The sequence below is a fragment of the Manacus candei genome, unplaced genomic scaffold (assembly GCF_025592945.1).
Source record: "Manacus candei isolate 608988 ecotype Guabito, Panama unplaced genomic scaffold, ASM2559294v1 h1tg000071l, whole genome shotgun sequence".
Classification (NCBI taxonomy): Eukaryota; Metazoa; Chordata; class Aves; order Passeriformes; family Pipridae; genus Manacus; species Manacus candei.
The window spans coordinates 2773750-2795610 of NW_026138119.1; the positions used below are offsets into that span (position 1 = coordinate 2773750).

Consider the following 21861-nt stretch of genomic DNA (forward strand, 5'->3'; position numbering starts at 1 on the left):
CCAACACATGGGTTTAAAAATATAAACAGCTGCATTGCAGCACTTCACTCTTAGCTGTGTATGGTGAGGAGCAATCAAACTGGGAGCAGAGCACTGTGAGGCAGCTATTTACCTGCTTTACCCCATCCTTTCCTTGTGCAACCAGAAGAAAATGTTGCATTGCTTCCTGTGCAGCCCACAGTCTGGAAATCCTGTTCACTTGTTGTGTATGTTTGTAAGGAAATAAAGAGGCCTCTAAACAGCTGGAGCAAGTAGTAAGACTTCTGAAATTCATCAGCCAAGGGCTGTGTTTCTTTCACTGGCAGGTGAAATGTGCTTTGTTCAGTTCTAAAAATCCCAGAGAAATCTGTCCTGCTCTTCCAGCTGAAGACAAATGGCTCAGGTCACCCAAACATGCATCACACAAAGAACTCTGGTTCTGACAACAGTAAGAGCTGGTTCTCAGTTAAGGTATTGCATTAATTTATTTTTATTCCTTTAAAAAGAAAGGAAATCCAAGTACCTGATGGCTACAGACAGGTCAGTGCCATAAATGTACCGCAGAACAGAAGCTCTGTCTTGGACAGGTTGCATAGTCAGCAGCACTTCCTCCAAGGTGTTTGCTTGGTGTTTTAGGTACTAAAGGTGATGAATGATCCAGCCCATCTGTGCCCATGAGGAGTTTTTAAGTATTAGCTGTACTTAACATTTGACCAGTGCCATACTGGTCCTTGTAGTATGTTTAGCCTTAAGACAACACTACTTCAAAAATAGCAAGTTACTCACAGTTCACCGAGTTGGAAAAACAAAACCAAAAGGAATTGACTGTGACTGGAGGTGATGGAACTGCATGGAGCTGACTGGGCTCTGCAAACCTCCCTGGTACACTCACTTGGCATCACTTTGGTGAAGCATCACACAGTACAGTACTTAAACCATTCGTTTCAATTCAGGTGTCCTGCTGCTGAAGGCAGGTAGTGTTTTATGAGCCCTGGAGAGGGCAAGTGAGGTCAGGGAGGGATTGTTTCAAGCAGCCAAGTATATGGCCTGAGAGCAGGGTATTTACCCCCTTAGTAACAGAAGGCCTATAGAATGATTATTGAAAGGCAATGTTTCTACACTTCAATGTACAGGAGTACATTCACACTCATCTTGCTGTAGAGGACCCAAAAAGCCCAACACAGGAGCACCATCCATACACAGAACTGCCCAAGTTCATCAGCTGGCCCCTCGTACTCATTTTACAGAATACTGTACACTTGGCTACAGAGAAGGAGCAAAACCCAACCCCACACTGTATGGAAGCAGATCTGACCAAACCAGAGAGACAAACAAAAAAAAATTCACCTTTCTGCAGGCTTTTCTTAGGTCCCCTGCCCCAGGTGATGCCAGTTCCAGCAGCTGTGCCCCTGTGTAGAGTCCTCCTACAAACAACAGGCTGCACCCAGTGGCTTCCTAAGATAGTCTAGTTAAAAATAAATCCATTTTACCTGTTGGGATGGATGTCTTAAATAACTGACTCCTTTTCTTCGGCAAAAGCACTTGAGCTACATGGATTAGCTCATGCAGATGAATCCAGGATGAGGTTTAAGACATTCTTCACAACTGCCAGAGGTGCTTAAAGCAGACAATTCCCTGCAGAGTTTGCCATGGCCTGAAATCCTCTTTCGGGGCACCTCTACCACAAGCATTGCAGGGCTCTCAGCTCAAGAAATGCTACATATGCTGCTGGATTTTTGGTCCTTCTGCTCCCGTCGTTTCTGAAGTTCCCTTGTAATCCTCCTCTTTATTCCCATTAAATACAGTTCTCTGTCAAACTGCCCTGCAGCAAGTGGAATGCTACAACAGAAACACAAGCCACAGATCAGGGCATAAATGTATTCTTCTTTGCCCAATGTTTCCCAACTAGCTCATATAACAAAGGCCAGAAATCTAATTTTTACTTTCTTAATGCATTCACCTACTGCTGTGGGAGAAACAAAAGTTGTTCTTCCACAGCAACAAGTTAAGGTTTTTCACAACACATTTACATGGAGAAAGTCCTGGTTGTAAAAGGGAAATGTAATTTCAATTTTCTAAAGAGTTCCACTAGTACAACAGTCCACAGCTGGACATTAGGAGCTTGGAGGATCTCAAAATATTCCACTGACATCCAGCTATGCTGAAATGCAGGCACCACTGGGGAGGGAAAATAGCATTGATCCCAAAAACGGAAAGAAGAAGAGAAAAGGAAAGCTGCCCATGCTGATAGGGAAAACAAAGAACTGCATCTCAGATAAAACACAGATTAATAATCAATTCCAATGGGCTCTGTTTATCCCCCTCAGGAGGATTAAGGGACCTGGAGGCAGGGATTTCAGCTGTCAGTGCAAGGTTTAAGCTCTCACTGCTCTGACCACCAGCATAAAAATCAAACAGACTGCAGAGAGCTACATGGGATAAACTCTATTTTAGGAATTCTGAGAAGACAAACTCCAAACAGGAGCATATCCTCAGGATCCCTGGAGCCATGTGCAATCACACAGAGCAGCACAAGGAGGTACTTACTTGTCTCTGCCAGGCCTCACTTTGACACGAAACAAGGCAAACACAGGGCGATGGTCTGAGGTTTTGATCACAGGACAAGAGGAATATTTGACAGCCTGGATGTCGTCCTTGTACCGACTGCGGAACACAACCCGGTCCTGGAGACACAGAGAGAGAGGAGAGAGTGCTGGTAACTCCCTTTGCACATCCACCCACCCTGGAGAGCAGCACTGGTTCACAAGAGACCATTCATTTATCACATTCCACTTAGTGAAATTAAGTGTCTTGGACAGGGATCCATTAATGAAGAGTGTGTGCCTGATCCCCAAAGCTGCTCTGTGCCCAGCTATGAGCACAAGGGAGAATCCAGAATCCACTCAAACAGGATGTAAGGCAGGGAAAATGAGGTTAACAGCCTGTGCCAAACTATCCCTGCGCTCACAGGTTCAACAATCCTTTCTTCCAGACCAGACCCACATGCCCTGTTGCCCTTAAGCCACAAATCTCAGCACATCTGGATCCCCTCTGGTGCAAATGTGAGGTGCTGAAATCATCCCTTACTGTGTAGGATGGAGTCCTTTGTTTGGAAGTGGTGTCATAGCTGTCCTTCCCTATGTCAAACTTGTAGGAAGGGCGGAAATGGATATCAGCCTCTTGGAACCCTTTGAAAATAGATCCTGTAAGGGAAGAGAACAGCATGAACAAATTCCTCCTTCCTGAGAATCCAGCACATTTCTGCATTGATTCTACTAATGCTGGCTAGAAACAACAGCCATGTACATACATGACTAGAAAAACATGGGGTCAGGCTCCAGAAAGGGAGAAGGCTCAAGTTATTACACAGTGAAGATAAAAAATAGCCAGTGGATATTTAGTCAGTGGCCAGTTAAACAAAGAACACCTGGTCCATGCACTTCCCTTTCCACTGAAAGCTTGTGCTACTTTGCAAATGTTCAAATGTTCAAATCTAAATTCCCTGGACACTGTGACAGAATGGTGTCCCAAGTTATGGAGAGTCAGATGAAACAGCAGCAAATGGCTTGGGAGGTTACACTACGGATAAAATGCTACAGCAAAAGGTCCCTTGACACACTGCCACTGTATTTGACAACTGCTGACTTCTTTTTTTTTTAGGGAATGTAACAAAAGGAAGCAGGAAAGGTCTTCATTAAATTGGCTGTGATTAGCCCTGTGTGTAGATATCTTTGTTCATGGGGATGAGGGAGGAAAACAGCTGCCTCTCACCCCGACTCATCTCACTGGTGAGCTGGTCATACACCAGGAGCTTGGACACGTCTGTGTCCGGGTTCTGGTTCAGGATGGAATCCACAGTCTCACGGTCCTTGTTCAGTCGGAAGTTGAAGTCACCAAACCAGAAGACTTCATCAAACCGAGTTGTGACATCACCTGCAAAGTCAGGCCACAAGTGTTCAGGATATTCTGCCAGATACGGTCAAGGAACAGGCATAAATCCCTTCTTTTCACTACCAGGAGATGTGATGCCTGAGCATGTTTTCTGCCTCTGACCATCACTGTATATGGTAATAAAAAACCCAGTAGAAACAGAACAGAAATTTTTAAACATCATAGAAAAAGCTGAAAAGAGACCAAACTATCGATAGGACCTAAAACCAGGGTGAACACAAAACCCTAATGCTACACTGCAGATAAAGAGTCAATTCATCTTTCTAGAGATAAGATTTGCCTACTTATCTAGGCATGACATTATCAGCACAGTATTAAGAAAGAATAACGGAATTTGGCAAACAATACACTGACCTGTGTATATGCAGAGTGCCATAACGTTCCTTCTCTTAAGTTTTGAAATAAATTAATTCCTAATTGCTCTAGAAAACACTTGGAAAGTAAAGTACATCTGTAATATTGGTAATACACCAAAATTATCATATTGCTGGAAAAATACATCACATAAAAATTCCTTTTTGAATTTTCTCTCTCCCATTTTAATTTTTTTCTCAAATCCCCCCTCAAAATTTCAAAAAAAGAAAAGAAAAGATTCGTGTGAGTAATAACTATCCTCAGACAAAAAGCCCTGTGGTCTCTCAAATTATAACTCTCATTCTTTCTTAGTGCAGACTGAAAGACAATGCACAGACTGTTGGGTTCTCACACATGGTTTCACACTTACTAGAACTGGATCGATATGGATTTGTGTCTGGAACATTCTTGGGAAGTGTAAGGGCTTGAATGGTTTTATTGTAGTCCAGTTTCCTCTCGTTCACTTTACTGTCCCCAGCTGTAAGACATAAAGCCTGTTACTGCCAAGGATGAAGCATTTTCATTCAATGACCACTTTTGGTTACAAGGGGAGCTTCCAAAGGGCATCAGACATTTTCCATGTGTAAAATGGGACACTGACCCAGGGAACACACACACTGAAAAATAACGACAGAAAGTGTGGAAAAGGGAACACAATGGTGCAGAGCTCATATCTGTTTTAATACACACAGTTCTTTTGTAAGTTTGTTATCAAACAATCCTTCTCCCCCCTTATCATTCTCAGCTCAGCAATCCTGAGTTTTGCCTTCAGCCTGTCCTGCTTTTTTACCTCTGTACAGTTCCCTCCTCTCCTCCCTCAAACAGGACCCTTCTAGCAAGATTGTAAATATCTCACATGTGAAATGGGAGGTGATGAAGAGAAAGGAGGTCCCAAAAAACGTGAAGCAGATTCCCAGAGCTCCCTTGGTTTTGATCTGAGACACGATTCGAGTTGTCACCGTGGCGTACTCCACTTCTGGAAGGAGAAAAACAAGATGCTTTCACTGAGAGCCTCTAGATACAGTGAGCAGGGAAGTTAGGAGAGGGAGAAAAAGCCAGGACACTGGCTGGCAGCAGTGCTTTCAGCTCCCCACACACCTGAGCAGAACCAGATGAGGTCCCTGCGGATGAAGACCGACATGTAGAGCACCCCATGTGCGGCCGAGTAGAGCAGGACGTAGTGGGGGCCCAAAGTCTCCTGCAGGCGGATCTCCCACTCTCTTCTGCAGGAAAGAACAACAGCTGGATCACACAGACAGTACAGGAGACAACAACCAGAGAGGAAATCAGTATTGTGGAAACAGAGCAGTCCCTCTGACACAGAACATCAACGAACAGTAAGCATTGATAAAACTTCCACTGAATGACTAAGGAGTGGCTGCACAGCCGAGCCAGCTCAGAGCCCCTCAGAGCTGGGCTGATGAGGTGCCACAGGAATCAGCAGGATTTTGCCATCAGCTGCTCTAACAGGACCACATTCGGTATGCCCAGAGAAGCTGTGGCTGCCCCATCCCTGGAAATGTCCAAGGCCAGGCTGGACAGGGCTTGGAGCAACCTGGGCTGGTGGAAGGTGCCCCTGCCCATGGCAGGGGGTGGAACTGGATGAACTTCAAGGTCCCTCCCAAGCCAAACCATTCCATGACTCTGTGATTTACAGATCTTTGTGCCTTTTTGCTCTAAGGTCTATTTCCCCTGATGCTCATGCAATGAATTCAGTCTTATTAAATGGGTTGATTATTGAAAATATTAAGATTATGATGGATACTATTTCCAGGCTAATTCAAAGCAAAGTAATTACTTAACAATAAAAGAAGATGGTTCATTACATTGTTTTTGCTACCTGTCTGGACAGCCTTCTTGAACCCCAATGACATACATGTCCTGGGCATAGTCAGGATCTGTTGGCAATAAGAAGTCATCCAGATTCACTGGAAGTTCCTATTAAAAAAGAAATGAAAAGAAAATAGCAATATTAGTTGTGCTAAGATTTAGAAGAAAAGTACCTTGTAATTTGATAAAGATGATGAACTCAGTTTGATGAGGAACACAGTCATGAATAGAAAAACATCAGTAAAGCTGGAGTAACTTTACCACTGTGGAGTCTTCTGTGCCCTTACCTTCTGACCCTGCATGTTCCAGGTGGCCACAAAAATTCCAATATTCCGATCAGGGAAATATCTGCTAAGTTCTTCTGCTCCCAGTAAGGCACCACTTGCCATAAGGCTGCCTTCCAAATAGCTCCTGTGAACAGAAGATCCATAAAAGAGTATCCAAGGAAAGGGCATGGAATAATGATTTGTAATGCCTGAATCTTGAGTTATTCAAGAATATATCTTTAAGAAGAAGGCATTTAGTATTTATATATTGTTCTGCTTGCCTGAAGTTCCTTATAAAGTTCCAACTCTTATAGAGAGTTTGTGGATCATCTACAATAAAACAAAACCATTGTCATAATCAGCCTTTCAAAGCCAGGACATGAGGATGATGGTGAGGCTGATGCTGCCCAGGTGCTGTGATGAGGAGGCTGAAGCCATCCAAGTCTTCAGCCCCACTAATACTTACCTCAGACACAGAATGAAGAGACTGGTTTGATAACCTGGCCCAGGTTGCCCAGAGAAGCTGTGGCTGCCCCATCCCTGGAAGTGCCCAAGGCCAGGCTGGGCGGGGCTTGGAGCAACCTGGGCTAGTGGAAGGATGGGATTTAAGGTCCCTTCCACCCCAAACCAGTCTGTGATTCCATGATACTGCAGTATCTCGAAGCACCTTGGTTTACTTACAACATCAAAATAGCTCCACCAAGCCTGGTGTTCTGGCACCAAGTTGCTCCTAATCAAAGACTCAAATTTACACTCTTCCTCCAATTCAGCTCATCAAATAAACAATTTACTGAGCCTGAGGTCTCAAAATATCATATTTGGAAAGGACAGATCGTCCCACACCTCCTGCCCCTCCGAAGGACACACTGTTTACACAGGCAAAGGCTGTTGGCACAAGGACTGCCCATTGAATAAGCATTTTTAATCTTGCTTAAGCTCTGCAAATAACGATGACAGCACAATGTCAGGGAGCGCTGGGCAAGCCACTGCCTGCAGCTGCTTCAGGGAGGGAATTGGAAGAAAACCCTCATGGCAAACAAGTAACAATCTATCCCATGGATTTCTTACCAATTGGTAACACTTTAATTTATCTCAATTATTTCCCCTCTACTGCTGACTCTCATCCTTTGAATCAATGACTAGATTCTTGCCTGAAAAAGCTGGGGCAGAGGAGCTCCTGTGGGACACTGGAGCAGTTCCCAATAGGTGATTTGATCCTACCAGAAGCCAAAAAAGCACAACATCTGCAGAGGACACACAGCACCTTACAGGACAGTGATAACACTGTATGTCCTGCATGATAGCTTCAAACTAAAATATTTGGGTATTTTTCCTGCCATTTAACACTTCAGTTCAAGCCCAATGTACTCTTAGATTTAAAAAAACTGGTTCTCCCAACTGTTGGCACACACAGTTACTGTTTCTAAATTTTCAAAAAAGATTATGTAAATATTACAAAAAAACTGACAGCAAATCAAACACAAGAAAGAAAATAATCAGCTAAAAGGAGTAAACACAGTGTATCTGTACCAATCTCTTAATCTTCCAACTGTTTCCAGTCTCCACAGCAGGTTAAATAACACAGAACGACTTCTGTGCTTTCTGAGCGGTCAGACATCCGCAGCCCCTGCCCAGTGGGATTCTTCTCCCTGCTAACACCCCCCCAAACTTTTCCCAGGAGAAGCTGGGGGACTCACCTGCTCCGAACATCCTTGGCTCGAATGGGAGTGAGCAGGCTGAAGGTGGATTTCATGGAGTCTGTGGAGCAGCTGTCGTACACCATCCCATTGCCGTGCAGCCGGGTGTCGCTCAGGCTGCTGCTCACCCTCCCAAACTTGTGCTGAGAATAATGTCGGTAATCCAGACAATCTGAGTCGATCCTATTAGCTGTCCTCAGGGTGTGAGAGGCCACGTTGAGCTCCATGGGGGGCAGGGGGCGAGCTGGCATGATTTGGGACAGCCGGGGTTTGCCTCCCGCGAACGCTTTCCCCCGCAGCAGCCCCCCGAAGGCACTGGAGATCTCGGAGGCTCGTTTCCCCAGGTCAGAGGTGCTTCCCCTGCTCTTCCCCACGGGACTGGCTTCTGAGGCGTCTGGTGAACTGTGCAAGGAATTCTGCTGGCAGCAGGGATGGCAAGGGCTCGCCCTGCCCCTGTTGGGAGGGCTGGGGGATGCTTCCTGCAGGGAACCGTTGGAGGAACTGGTGTCGTTGGGATCAGTCAGGCTCTCCTGGCTCGTCCTAAACCGCCTCCACCTCCTCCAGCTCTTCTCATCCAGAGATGCAGCACGTTCCAGCCGGGGCTTCCGGGGAGGCCTTGGAGTGATCGATTTAATTTTCATATTGGCTTTGAGCTCCTCTGGTAGAAGCTTTAAGGTCTCACTTACAGGGGTGCCCACACTCACAGGACCTTCAGCAGGAAGTGCCACATTGCCACCAGCCTCCTTTTTGGCTGCTTTTCCAGCTTTTTTAGCCCGCAGGTCCTGCACTGCTCCACCCTCCATGCTCTGAGTAACACACGCCCTTGAGTGCTGTGCAAATCCATTGGGAGTGCTCATCCTCCCCCAGGTACCGGCTGTGGATGCTGCTCCAGATGAAAAGTTCCTCACAGCATAGTTTCCTTCCCTTTTATCGCCCTGTGGGTTCACAGGGCTTTAACTACGCCAGCAAGGCATGGGAATCGCAGACAGCTCAGTCTTTAGATGGGAATGAAGGGCAGGTGCACGTGCAGGCAGATGCATTGTCTGCAAAATTACAAGACGTGGGATACCTGGATTTCCCCAAGAGAAACATGTAAGGATAAAAAGTTATTGAGCTGCAAATTGTGATACTTAATCAGAAAGCAATCTCGCAGGACCTCCCTCCAGCACAACTCAAACCTTAGCGTGACCTTGTTAGTAGAACACCGTTATTTCTTTTATCAAGAGCAGAGAACTGAGCTCCTCACTGCTGCAGATACCAGGGCTGTGTGCACACTTCTGTGAGAAAAGGCTGCGTGCCCTGTCAGAACGAGAGGAAACTCGACCTGCACACAAAGCACAGCAGGCTCTCCTTGCCGTCCACACGCGGCGTCACCAGCACACCGGGGCTGCCCGAGGCCAGGAAATTTCCACCCATCTCACAGCAGGGAAATCGCTGCCGCCTTTTCTCGCCTCGCACCAACCGCTGACACCGAGCAAACACCCGAGGGAGGGGTGGGTTTAGGGGATGGAAACGGGGTTCAAGGCAAAGCCCTACAGGGATGGGGGGAAGCACCTCGTCATTCTGCGGCTACCGCGGACCAACCCGCCCCGGCAGCCGCCCCCGCCAAGGCAACACGCGGCGAGCGCAGCCCCGAGCGCGGGTTCTGCACCGCGGGGCCGCCCCCGCAGCCCCCGGGCCGGGCAGGACGAACCGGCCCCGGCCCGGCCCAGCCCTCACCGGCACCGCCGCCCCCGCGGGCGGGACGCAGCGCGGGCCTCACCGGCTCCTCCCGGGGTCCTCCGCGTTGCCGGGGGGGCTGGGCGGCGGTGGGGCGGCCGTGCCGGTGCCGGTGCCGGTGCCGATCCCGTGCGGTGCCGCTCCCGCGGTCGGTCCCGCTCCCCCCGAGGCCGCCCCGGCCCCTCCCTGGCAACGGCGGCGGCGCCGGGCCCGCCCCGCGGGCAGCGCCCCCTGGCGGCCGGAGGAGCGCCCGCCCTGAGGGAATCCCTCAGTCGCGACTGTCACGATACGGGCGGCGTTTAAATGAGCAGCTTTAAGTAAACATTTTACACTCGTAAAAAAAAAAATTAAAAGTTGCCCGTATTAAGGCTCAAAGCTATGATTTTGAACATTTCACTGATCACGGAATTGCAGAATGGTTCGGGTTGGAAGAGACCTTAAGAGCCCATCCAGACACCTTCCACTATTCCAGGTTGCTCCAAGCCCCGATCAACCTGGCCTTGAACACTTCCAGGCATGGGACATTAATCTTTTCTAAAGGAAACCTGTGCCAGGGCCTCACCACCCTCACAGCCAAAAATTTCTTCCCAACATCTCATCTAAACCTACTCCCAACACACAAGCCAGTTCCAACTCCGAACACTCCAGGCTCCCTTTCCTCACACGGATCGTTCCCAGATGAACAGGAGAAGTTCCTTCACACGGATCATTCCCAGATGAATAGGAGAGGTTCGTCCACCCAGCTCGCTAAAGCAATAACCACAAGAAGAAAGTAAAATGTGAAAGTGCTCCAGAGCGCAAAATATTTTATTTAAGAATTTACAGTGTCAAATCTTACACTTAGGAAAGACAGCTGCTCCCAGCTCAGAGGGAGCCTCCTTGAATGAAGTTGTTTGGCAGTCTCTACTGAAAGGAGAAAATAATCAGCAGCCTGGCTGGACTAGAGGAAAGCCAAGTGTCTGATTAGGTTTCAATTATAGAAAAGTAAACCACACTGACTGCTGCTGCCCACGGCTGGAATTGAGCATGGACCATCACACAGAGGTTTCTAATCCCCCCCAGCAGGCTTTTACTTGGGCTGGGTACAAACCTTTTGGGACACATGTAAGGCTATCATGATCTCAGAAAAGTGGTGTTATTCAGAAAAAAGAAAAAAAAAAAACAAAACAATGGGGGACCAACACTGGCAATTTCACATTCGCGTTACTTCTACTCCCGGGCAGAAATTCAAGTAAAATCAAACAGTTTGGTGACAAGTTCTAAATAAAATATGGCCTAATGATTTAATAAATATTTAAAGTTTATTTCTCTCTTTGTAGATAATTCAGATTCTTCAGTGAATATAAATGCTGCATATCATGGTTTTCAGGATTTCCTATATTAAACCTAAAGATTTTAAAGTCCATCCGTAGAGGTCTAATCCGCCTACTTTTAGTACGTTTGAAATTCACCTGTTAGCTACTTAAGACCTTGGTTATTTTAGTAATGGAGATTCAAGAACGGATTATTACGCTGATTCTGGCACTCAAAAGGAAAAATAAAAATAAACAAAACTTTCAAGCTGTTACCCCCCCAGTTGCACAGTGCCAGCAGTTTGAGAGAAAGCAAGTAACCGTATTGCACTTAAACGAACACTCACTCGTCAAGAGAACAGCATTGGCTATGATACAGAGCTCCTTCCCACTATACAGTTGGCTTTACAAGTAGTCTAAACCACAAACTACATACAGACTAGGAAAGATCCAAATCAAATCAGTATTAGATTACAGTCACAGTTTTCATTCAACGTAGGTCAATTTATTTGGATGAGCTGTGGCCCCCTCCCCGCTCCCAAAAACACACCAGGTGTGAGGCGTCTCCCAGGGGAACAGATCCAGTTCCACGTCCTGGCAAAGCATCACAACTGTGCATGGTCCTCTTAAGGCCACAGTGTTATGTTACAATGTGGACATGTTTTTTTTTCCCCCGCTGGGAGGGGAGCATCCTTCAGAAATTAAGGAATCCCTGAAACTATGCCTTGGAAGGTCACACTAACAGGTTTAAAATAAGGAATAAATTGCCTATGCAATTTACAAACAGGTTCTGTAACAGACAGCAACTATTTCCTCCCTTGTGTCTATCCTTTATCACAGCAAAGCTATTTCTAGCCAGGTTTTTTAAAAAGGAAAAGTTACATATATTTCATGTTTGGTAATGGTTTTGCGTAGATGAGGTGCAAGCAGGGAGACCCATGAAAAAAATCACCCATCATTACATTTCTGTCATGTCAACTGCAGCTGATACCACGTGCCATAAGGCTGAATAGTTCTTTGCATACTCAGAACATGATTGAGGATTCCAAATTCAAAGCCATTGTGTTCTACTTCAACGTTGGATACTTCCTCTGTCCAATTCTTCCCAGCCTTGAACTTCCAGTGGCTGCAGGAGACTGAAAAAAGGAAGAAAAAAAAAATGTTCTGTAAAAGTGTCATGCTGGAGACAAAATACAAAAAATTGGGAATATAGGTTTGAATGGAAATCTGTTAAATTAAACAGGTGTCAGACTGGTCTCTGTGCACATTTAATATCCTACATGGAACAATCCAGATTAAGGTGGTTAAGCACAAAATCATGTTTTGTTCAAAGTGTAGAATCACAGACTGATTTGGGTTGGAAGAGAACTTAAAGACCCTCCAGTCCCATCCCCTTGCCACACCTTCCACTAGCCCAGGTTGCTCCAAGCCCCATCCAACCTGTCCTGGAACACTTCCAGGGATGGGGCAGCCACAGCTTCTCTGGGCAATGTTGGATAGTGAAAATAAGGCAAAGGAAACATGAGGCCTTTACTCACTTGTGCAAATTGAGAGGGATTGTAGAATGGTACTGCTCCTGCTGCAGGTGCCCCCGAGGGTGGTACACTGGCAGGCTGGAGAGAGAGAATACTGCAGTTAGAGAAGGGCAGAGCTTTGCTGCCTCTCAAACATGGTTTGCTGAGTTATACAGAGCAAATATTCACAGGAATAATGCCACCAACATGGAGAGCACAGCATATTGTAACAACTGCAGAGTGCTGGTACAGTTTGCATCCAGATCTAGAATATTACTTGCTTAATGTAGGAATTGGCCAAACAATGCCACACATGCATAAACTGTCAATAGCTCTGAAGATCCAAAGCATGCAAAACCAACACAAGACACCAGTGCAACTTCACTGAATTAGTACCTCCTGCCTCTGTTAGTACACCTTAGGGCTTGCCCCAAAATAAACATTCTATGTCAGGTTTGGCTCTACTAAGAAATATCAGAAAGGTTTGTATCACCCCTTTGTGGTGACCCCACAGCTCTGGAACTTACAGCAGAGATGAAGCATTCCTTTAATTCCTACAGGGACTTTTGCAGATGGTTTATTAGCAATTTGAGACTGGCAGCAGCAGAATGACTGAGTTTTGCTTGTTTGTGTCTTTTTAGATTTGTTGTGTTTGGTTTGGGGAATTTTTTGTTTGGTTGGTTGGTTTTTGTTTAAAATCAACTGACTTCTTTAGTATCTCAGTAAAAAGATGGTGAAATCATTATGTGAATCTCTTAGGAACATAAACAAAAAGCATGCCTGGATTACATGCACTCTCACAAATATACAAAACTGAAGACCCTGTTTGAGTGTAAAAAGGAACACTACATCATTAGCTACTTTTAATGAAATTTCTGTGAAATGAGAAGAGGGGAAAATGACTAAAAGTAGCATTAGTGTTTGAGCAAATGCAAAATAAAGAGGGGGGGGGAAAGTAAATAAGTTAACATAAATGAGAATGGCCAGCCACATGTACCTGATTAAAATGCTGGCTTACTTCACGTGATAATGAACTCATTGAACTAGAGCGCGAAAGCTACAAAACAGCAAGAACACACAAATACAAAAAAACACAAATAAAAAAGTCGTCATGCATGTCACTGCCCCAAGCTTTCAGTTGTTTTATTTCATTGTAAAAGTCTCACTGCCAAAGGTTAAACCAACTTCAAGTTAAAAAAAAAACAACAAATCAAAACCAAACCAAAAACAAAACGGAAAGCCGGAAGTTAGTTTAAATCAAAAGGACTTCTTAAAGCACAAAATTATGTAGATATAGAAAACATTTAGTAGGAACAAAGGTAATGTTACTCTGCCTGGCACACAGCAGTCTATTCTCCTTGTGTCTTGCACTCAATATTAGTGAAATTACATGCATGCATGGAGGCAAGAAGAGATCCTCAAACTGCTCTCAAATTTTACTCTGAAAAAGGCTCATAAAAGTACTTATATGGGAAAAGGAGATCATATCACAGAATGTAGGACATGGAAGTTGAACTTCTCACAGGGGCCTAGAGGTTTTTTTCTCTACAATTCTGGAGGCATTCATACCCCATCTTGGCTACTCATGAGCAACTGAATCAGTTACTTGTTTTTGATGACCAATAGTAAATCCAATACAAATTAATGCTTAAAATATGCTGTAAAAGTCATTAACTACTTTGCATCAAGCCTTACCTCGCCTGATTGGGAGCCATCAGGGTTTGGAACAGGAAGTCCAGATCCAGGAGGAAGGGCTGCAGGGTTTAAGTACTAAAGAAAAACAAGGCAATTCTGTTTATCATCATTACTACGATGCTATTTCACATTTCTGCTAAAGATCCCACTGAAGCAGAACCTTACAATACATGAAGCAGGTGAAACATGCAGTATAACATTCCTATGTTCCTGGTCCCTTTCCTGGCACATCCTGCACCCATGGAACCTGCAGCCCTGCCAAATAAGGAAACACAACTTCTCATGGGATTCCCACTTCCATTTTCACTTGCATTTCCCTTCTTCAGTTCTTCAAATAAACCATTAAACCACAATTTCCACAACAGCATTCTCTATGTCTTGTGGCTGTGAAGCTACTCTTTAGAACCACAAGGGGTTTTTAATCAGAAGTCAGAATGTCTTGTAGATACAATTCATTCAAACCCACCTCTGGTTCCACAGCTGCAGCAGGATCTGTGTTGGTTTGGTTTGCAGCTGGTGTGTGCTCTGCTGCACCACTTCCTTCCATTGGCTGGGAATCCCCTGGAACTGGAGAGGAAACAGGATTTAGCCAAGCACACCATACCCATAAATAGCCATACAACCTCCCTACAGCTGTATCCACATGACACACCTGAGTTTGGAACAAACACATTGGCAGGAATGGGCATTGGTGCCAAGGGGGCAAACAGGTCTGATGGTGCAGGAACTGCTCCACTTGACTTGGTTCCACCTGGATTCAGGACATCCACGTAGCGGGCTCTGCTCCCAGCTACAACAGAAAGATGTAGAAATAACAGAAATAAGCCTTGTGTTTGTCATGCCTGTGACTATTTCAGTTTGCTGGTTAAAGCTTCTTTCAGAATCAGAAAATAACACTCCAGGGACACAAACAGTAACACCCAAGTCAGGAGACAGTCGTGACAGAAGTCACAGTGCGGGATCTAGGCACAAGCAAAGCCAGCAATAGCCACAGCTCCACTGAGTTGCCAGCTGTTCCCAAACAGCTCCAGAGAAGCCCAGACTTCTGTCTTCACATTTTATGCAAGAGAAAATCTGAATTCTTCCATACTTTGAGCATTAATGTTATCTGTTACCTGCTCTTCTGGAGAACATGTTGACAGAGGCACCAGGGGGGCCCCCGGGTCCAGGTGGAGCAGCCTGAGGAGCTTTAGGAAATCCTGTTGGAGGTGGTGGTGGAGGTTTACTCTGCAGGGAGAACAAAAAAAAAAAATCCAATCTCATCACTGACTGAGAGTTTTAAACCAAGTATATGCCTGACTTCTCCTCTCCTTATTCCAGAGCGCATGAAATTGGGTCTACAAATCAATATTCCCAACAGATATCTCACCTGGGAACATCAATATCTCCCAGCTGATACCTTAAATAATGCCAAGGCATTTCTACAACCTACCTACACTCACATTAAAAAGAAACAACAACAGTGGTTCTTATCATTTGTGTTTTTAGGCAGATCCTCAAATGACAAGGATGGACAGGAAGTGTGATTTTCTTTGCTGTACAAAGCATTATATTTTCAAAACTAGATTCTTCCTACCTTTTTCCCTATATCCTGTTTGCAGCAAGTCAATTTACTTGCAATTGTCTAGGTGATGCCAACCTCTAATGAAGTGATACACCAGACTAAGTGTAAAGCAAATTCCCTTGTAAATTCAATTGCAGGTGAGAATCCACACCAGCAACTAAAGATGCAAACATAACCCGTTTATTAGTTTCAAGATACTGCACATTTTAACCCAAATGCAGCAGAAGGCAGCTCTTAAGAGCCAACAACAGATTAAAGAAAATTTTGTGCCAGTACAGATTTCCATTTTCCACTTGGAAAAATCATGAGGATTCAGATTTTTACCTCTTCCTCTGGTTCATCCAGATTAACCCAGCGCTGTTTCTGTTCATCCCAAACAATCTACAAGAAAACCCACAGTCAAAAATTAAGAGGTCAACACAAGCTGTTAAAAAAACCCCTAAAAAACCCTGTAACCATTTCTTTAAAAAAAAAGCCAGTCTTGAAATAAGCATAATCTTCAAAGTTTTAGAAGCATTTGTTTACTTGTCAGAACAATGTTCATCTGTCATCCAGGAGAACATCTGGAACAAATTCAAGTGTATGAATGTTTTTGTGATCTTACTGATTTGTTCTTGTCATCTGGCAGGTGAGCCTCATTCTTTCCTTTTCCCATCAGCCAGCGAAACCAGGTTGTACCAGTCTAAAAAGAAATTAATCCAGTCAGTTGATTCTCTCCCCACTGTCTTTACAGCCAGATGAAAAGAAACATTCACGCAACAACACATTTTCTGTTAGGGCCTTCAACTCTGAGCCCAGAGCAGCACCTAAGAGAAATAAACAGTTAAAACCTCTGAAATCAATTCCCTGGACCAGGGGTTACCACACACACTAACAAACCTCCTCCAGCTGTAACTACCTCGGTGATAAAGTTTTACCTTTCTAGGTGCTGCCTCCTTTTTTGTTTCTTTTTTGGTCTCTTTCCCTGCAAGAGCAGAGGGAGGAGGAGAGGGCTGTTTTGCTGCAGAGTTGGATCTCTCTCGTCCCGCAGAATGAGCAGAAGACTCTGAGGTTGTTCGGGATCTTTGTCCATAGCCCTGTTATTACAAATACACAGGAAAGGACAAAAGTTGTCACTTTGTCACAGTTGTCACAGTTGCTGGAGTGATGGATTATATTTCATCTTGCTACACAAATTCCTTCTTTGAAAAGTTCATAATAGGAAGAGATATAAAAGTTCCTAGAAAATAAACCTAAAGATGGATCTTCGTCCTGGTGCCTGGTTAGATACAAAGCCAGGGCATAAATAATAAATATATTTGTATATATTAAAAATATTAAACATAAATGCTTAATAAACATGTAGCTAAATATCTGACACAACATTCACTTTTTATCAAGAACTTCCACACAATTTAAGACATCTAAATTTCAGAAATTTAATCTTAAATTTGGGGACTTCTAAAAATTAAGCTTCAAGTGTCACTGAAGAGCCCCAAAATCCTCTTGTGTTTTCATTGTGCTGCAATGCAGCTGCCACTTGCTGAAGAAATGAAATAAAGATACCATGCTGGCCATTCTGCCGTAGAAATCCTCCTCTCTCTGTTCAGGGAAGGAATTTTGTGAGGGAGATTCTGGGGCAATTCTCTGCATTCCTTAAAAAAAAAAATAATTTTGTTACTGGGGGGCATAACAACAACAAAAAAAATCAACATCAAACTCAAAAGCCCTCAAGCCTCACTACAGTTTTAAGGCAAAAGTTTTCATTAGTTATGAATCTTCTTCTAGATAGAATATGGTCTTTTAAAGAACATGAACTGCAGTTGCTGTGATTTTTCTCCCCTCCTGCAGGGATTTGTGTTTATTCTAAACACAGGCCAGAGCAGGTTGAAGGATTCAACCATCAGAATGGGGCAGTTAAAGGTTTCCCACATCTCAAACTCAGCTCTGCCAAACCTGTGTATTCCTGTCTTCACTTGAGTCAGGTTCTGCTGTCACTGAACCAAAACTTATCAGGGTCCAAGATGCTCATGGCCACAGGGAGAAATCCCTGAGGCTCCAACCACAGACCTTAGAAATAGAACTGCCAATCCCAGGGATTACCTGGCAGGGTCTAAATCATGATCTGCTGAGTCTGATCTGGCTTTTAAAGCAAGTCAAAGAAGCAGCATGAAAACTATAACTTTCTACAGATGCTTCCTTACCATTACATGGTGGTTTTAAATCTCATTATCCAGATCCTGACTTACTATTTTCTAAATATGGAGATACTTTGAATTATTCCCCAAAATAATTCATTTCCCTTTTATAAGGAAGGAAAGCTGTTCATTAAGATCCCAGACCTGTTTCCAGGTTTGTCTGCTCTTCTGGCCGTGGTTCAATTTCTTGTGGTGGCCCTCCTGGTGGCAGTGTTGACCCTAAATACAGTGGGGATGGTTCAGTCCCATATGGATTTGAAAATCCTGGAGGTGCAAAGCCAGGCCCTGGACCAAGAGGCTGAGGAGCCACTGGATAGAAAGGGACACTTCGGGCTTCCTGGTCACCAGGAGGAATCATTGCAGCTGAGCCATCAAGGACAGCCTGAGGTACTGCAGCACGAAAAAACCACAGTCAAGAGTTAGAATTAAACAGAAATTCCAGCAGGAACCTTTTACCCCACAAATGGCACAATGCAGAAGTGAAATCTCCCTGCTCCAACCAGCCCCAGGTGGTTTCTGGTATCAGAAACCCGAAACTTTTCTTTTCTCTCTGTCACAAAGGATATGAAACACTGACCTGAAGGCATCAGCTGCACGCTTTGCATCTGTTGAGCCATGTTGGGTAACAAGGATGCCAACAAGGCGTTTTCAGCACCAGGACCCACATCTCGGCCCCCTCCTCCATCACACTGACTCGCCCGGTCCAGCTCAGAGCTGGGGGTGCTGCACTCGTACGGCGGGGGGGTGGACCTGTCTGTGTTATAGGCTATTGCACCCTCCTGCACCAAAAAGCAAGGGATTATTAACTGCACCACATGTTCAGCTCACAGGGAACACAGAGCAAAGGAAATCTGATGTGTCAAAACAGCACACAGGGTCTTTCAGTGCCCAGTCAAAAAATGAGTTGTCAGCTATTTATGGACCGAGTTCAAACAACTTAAAGGGTTTGTTTTCAAATCGAGGCACAGTTAATTAGCTCAAGGTTCAAATTTCTAAAAGAGCTCTTTGAATAAATGGTAACTGCTTCCCCTCTGTTACAATCTAGCAAAACTAATTCACACACAACTTATTTTTCTGGCAAGCAGATCCCCTGCTTCCAGCAGGAGTTATTACAACCTCATGAGTCTTGCAATTCTCCTTTGCATTATGGTACTAAGAAAAGCCTGTCTCATAATTTTAACTATTCTGTATTGAATCTCAAGGCACTGAAGTGTGGTAAAACCACTTGGTTTAAACCATAACACTTGCAATTTATGACATGAATATGTAAGGTCACTTCATCTGCTTCTGTAATTAGCAGTATAAAGAAAAATATTTTTAAAAAAATGGATTTACACTAATCCTGAAAAGAGAAAACTTCATGTTGAAAAGTACATTCTGTACCTTGATCTGTCCATCCACATGTCGAAGTGTTATCAACCAGGGAGGTTCAATAAAAGATTCCTGTTCTGGTTTTTCCTTTATCTGTGGGTCAAACAGGCGCAGCTGGGATGACATCTAGGGAAAGGAATCATCCAAAGGGTGAGTTCACCAGCAAGGCAACTTCAGCCACAGCCTCCCACCTACAATAGGATGCCACAAGTACTTAATTGTTCCTCATGTTACCTGGATTAGTTGGCCAATCAGTACAGGGGAATAGTAATGTGGATCTTTTAGGACAGTTCTGGAAATCACTTCACAATAATGGAAAGCCTGAGCAGCCAGTCCCATTTCAGCCAGTCTGCAAGCATAGATGAATTTGAAAACCTGGGGGATGCAAGCAGAGAAATAAACCAAGTGATCACAACACTCTGAGAAGTGAAAAAATGAAAGGCAGTCTGACATTTCAGCTGGAAGCTCAACTATCCCTTTATCACATTTGTATAGGCATGAAAGGAAATTTAGTGAAAAAGCATTCAATTCTCCTCTTCCACACAATGGAAGCTATCAATTTATCTACAGCTAGTGCCAACAAATGGATTTTTCTTTTGGAATACAAAATTACAATAATAAATTTTAAAATTCAGAAGTTCAGGATGCAGAGATGAAAAAAGTGACAAGGAAATTTAAGTGACAACAGGAAAGCAGCTATATGGCACTATGCTGTGACTTAAATATTGCTGTGCTGAATACAGCACGAGAGACCAAAACCTTGTGTGAAATCTGCCAAAACAAAACCCAAACCAAAACAGAAACAGCTCTTCACCTGAAAATTGGGCAAGCAGCCAGGCTGACTTCCTAGAGACTGTGCATATTCATAGGCTTCTGTTCTCTGAATGGCTTCATTGGTAGCAAACTTTAAAAATGGTAAACTGTTTGGGAACAGGAGAGGAAAAGTATTAGAATTTATATATGCTGACAATAAACCTGGATCTGTCAATCAGAAATGAAGTCACAAACATAACTCTGTTGACATACAACGTCACTAAATTCTCTTCAAAAAAGGACAGGGCATCAAACAATTCTCTCAAAACCAGCTACTCCTAGTGAGGAGAAAGGGAGCAGAGCCTCTCAAACTTTCATTTTTGCATCTAAAAAGTTGTGTTAAAAAAAAAAAAAAAGAGGAAAGCCAAACCTGTGATTTGATCCAATTAGGACAAGCTTTGTTGTCTTCCTTGTGTAAACTCCAAACCCAACTTGGGCCATAAGGTAACAAAAATGAGCAGCATCCAGCAGGCCTTTAGAAGCTGCAGAGAAAGAAATGAGAGAACTCAGGATATTTCAGTGGCACATTGTAACTCAGTGTCCTGTATTGTTTGGCTTTGCATCAAATACCTTCACCACAGAGACAAGGCCACATAAAACTGTTTCATTTTATATTTTACACAGCAATCACTTGTTTTCAAAAAAATAAGCTGAGTAATCAAATCTTTCAGAAAGCTTTTCCTTCAATCATCACCCTGTTCAATCCCCAAGAGTTACCAAGAGTGTCTCCCATGGTAGCAATGGTCCTGGATTCCAAGTCCACATTATTGGTCAAGTTGGATAACACCATTGCCAGATGAGGCCTCCAGTCTCCCCATTTCTCATCTCCACAGCACTAAAATTAGAAGAATTACTTAGTCAAATCAGTGACTGGAGCTCTGCATGGGTAAGTGCTTCAGCCTAAAAAGGACCAGAGCAACTTATCTGACATTCTAGGAAAGCACATGGAAAGATTTCTGCTGGGAACTACACTGCTCACTGCAGCTCCCACTTGAATCTTACCGTGGATGCAGCTGGCATCCTTCCAGACATGAGCTGGTAAACAGTCTGCAGAGGGTCATTAATTGGGAGACTGTTGGCAAATCTAGAGAGACATTGCAGAGAAAAACAAAACACAAACATGGGGTAAGCAGTTAAAACGTACTTCAACTCTCAGAGGCAATTAATCCAGCTTAGCTCAGGAGGAGGAAGTGCTGTTTGAAAACAACACACTGAATAAGCATTTGCCCAGTGCATAATGTTGAAAACATCACCAGTGAACTGGATCTCTCACTCCAACATCAGTCAGTCCAAGGTAGGAAAACCTCAGGATTCTCCCCAAGCCAGATTATGAGACTTTGTACATGATTTCACAAGCTCAGGAAGCCAAAAGAAGTTTTTCTGTCTACAGACCAATCATGCACAAACACAACTACTTCTTGCAGACAAGGAGGGTGAAGGTACCACGGAGTTATTTGGCTTTAACAAAGCTGACAGTTGGGTTTTGCACAGTTTTCTCCAAGTCTGACTAACTTGATGAGAGTGATCAAATACCCCTTAAACAAAAGGAGTGGCAGAGAATAACTTCTCAGGTGGAAGTTTACAGCCAGAAGGCCCCAGAATAAAAAGTAACAGATGACAAACGAATACACAGGTAAAA

At 44.1% G+C, this 21861-nt stretch overlaps 2 protein-coding genes across 8 annotated transcripts in view; both read right to left on the minus strand.

Annotated features, from left to right (window-relative positions):
* Positions 1-453: 453 nt before the first annotated feature.
* INPP5E (inositol polyphosphate-5-phosphatase E) lies at positions 454-9984 on the minus strand. Of its 2 annotated transcripts, XM_051807653.1 has the most exons (11): positions 9840-9984; positions 8078-9146; positions 6402-6525; positions 6125-6222; positions 5383-5507; positions 5141-5260; positions 4655-4762; positions 3751-3912; positions 3067-3182; positions 2527-2663; positions 454-1818 (listed from the first exon to the last, which is right to left on the minus strand). In XM_051807653.1, the coding sequence occupies exons 2-11, from the start codon at positions 8932-8934 to the stop codon at positions 1686-1688; spliced, it is 1980 nt and encodes a 659-aa protein (XP_051663613.1). In that variant the 5' UTR covers positions 8935-9146; positions 9840-9984; the 3' UTR covers positions 454-1685. The 2 variants fall into 2 exon arrangements, with proteins under 2 accessions (XP_051663613.1, XP_051663614.1); XM_051807654.1 differs by lacking the exon at positions 9840-9984 and having other exon boundaries at positions 8078-9228.
* Positions 9985-10576: 592 nt separating this feature from the next.
* The window catches only part of SEC16A (SEC16 homolog A, endoplasmic reticulum export factor), a 28411-nt gene continuing 17126 nt past the window's right edge, over positions 10577-21861 (minus strand). For 5 of the 6 annotated variants that reach the window (XM_051807623.1, XM_051807627.1, XM_051807626.1 and 2 more), the window contains 19 exons: positions 21225-21306; positions 20940-21057; positions 20593-20704; positions 20224-20329; positions 19644-19784; positions 19422-19535; positions 18616-18817; positions 18183-18428; positions 17407-17495; positions 16779-16937; positions 16466-16543; positions 16186-16242; positions 15413-15524; positions 14950-15087; positions 14764-14864; positions 14298-14372; positions 13600-13659; positions 12627-12701; positions 10577-12224 (listed from right to left, as the gene is read on the minus strand). In XM_051807623.1, the coding sequence (XP_051663583.1) occupies positions 12156-12224; positions 12627-12701; positions 13600-13659; positions 14298-14372; positions 14764-14864; positions 14950-15087; positions 15413-15524; positions 16186-16242; positions 16466-16543; positions 16779-16937; positions 17407-17495; positions 18183-18428; positions 18616-18817; positions 19422-19535; positions 19644-19784; positions 20224-20329; positions 20593-20704; positions 20940-21057; positions 21225-21306 (2134 nt within the window). In that variant the 3' untranslated portion in view covers positions 10577-12155. The remainder of the gene's footprint in view (positions 12225-12626; positions 12702-13599; positions 13660-14297; positions 14373-14763; positions 14865-14949; positions 15088-15412; positions 15525-16185; positions 16243-16465; positions 16544-16778; positions 16938-17406; positions 17496-18182; positions 18429-18615; positions 18818-19421; positions 19536-19643; positions 19785-20223; positions 20330-20592; positions 20705-20939; positions 21058-21224; positions 21307-21861) is intronic. The other variant, XM_051807625.1, reaches the window with a different exon arrangement.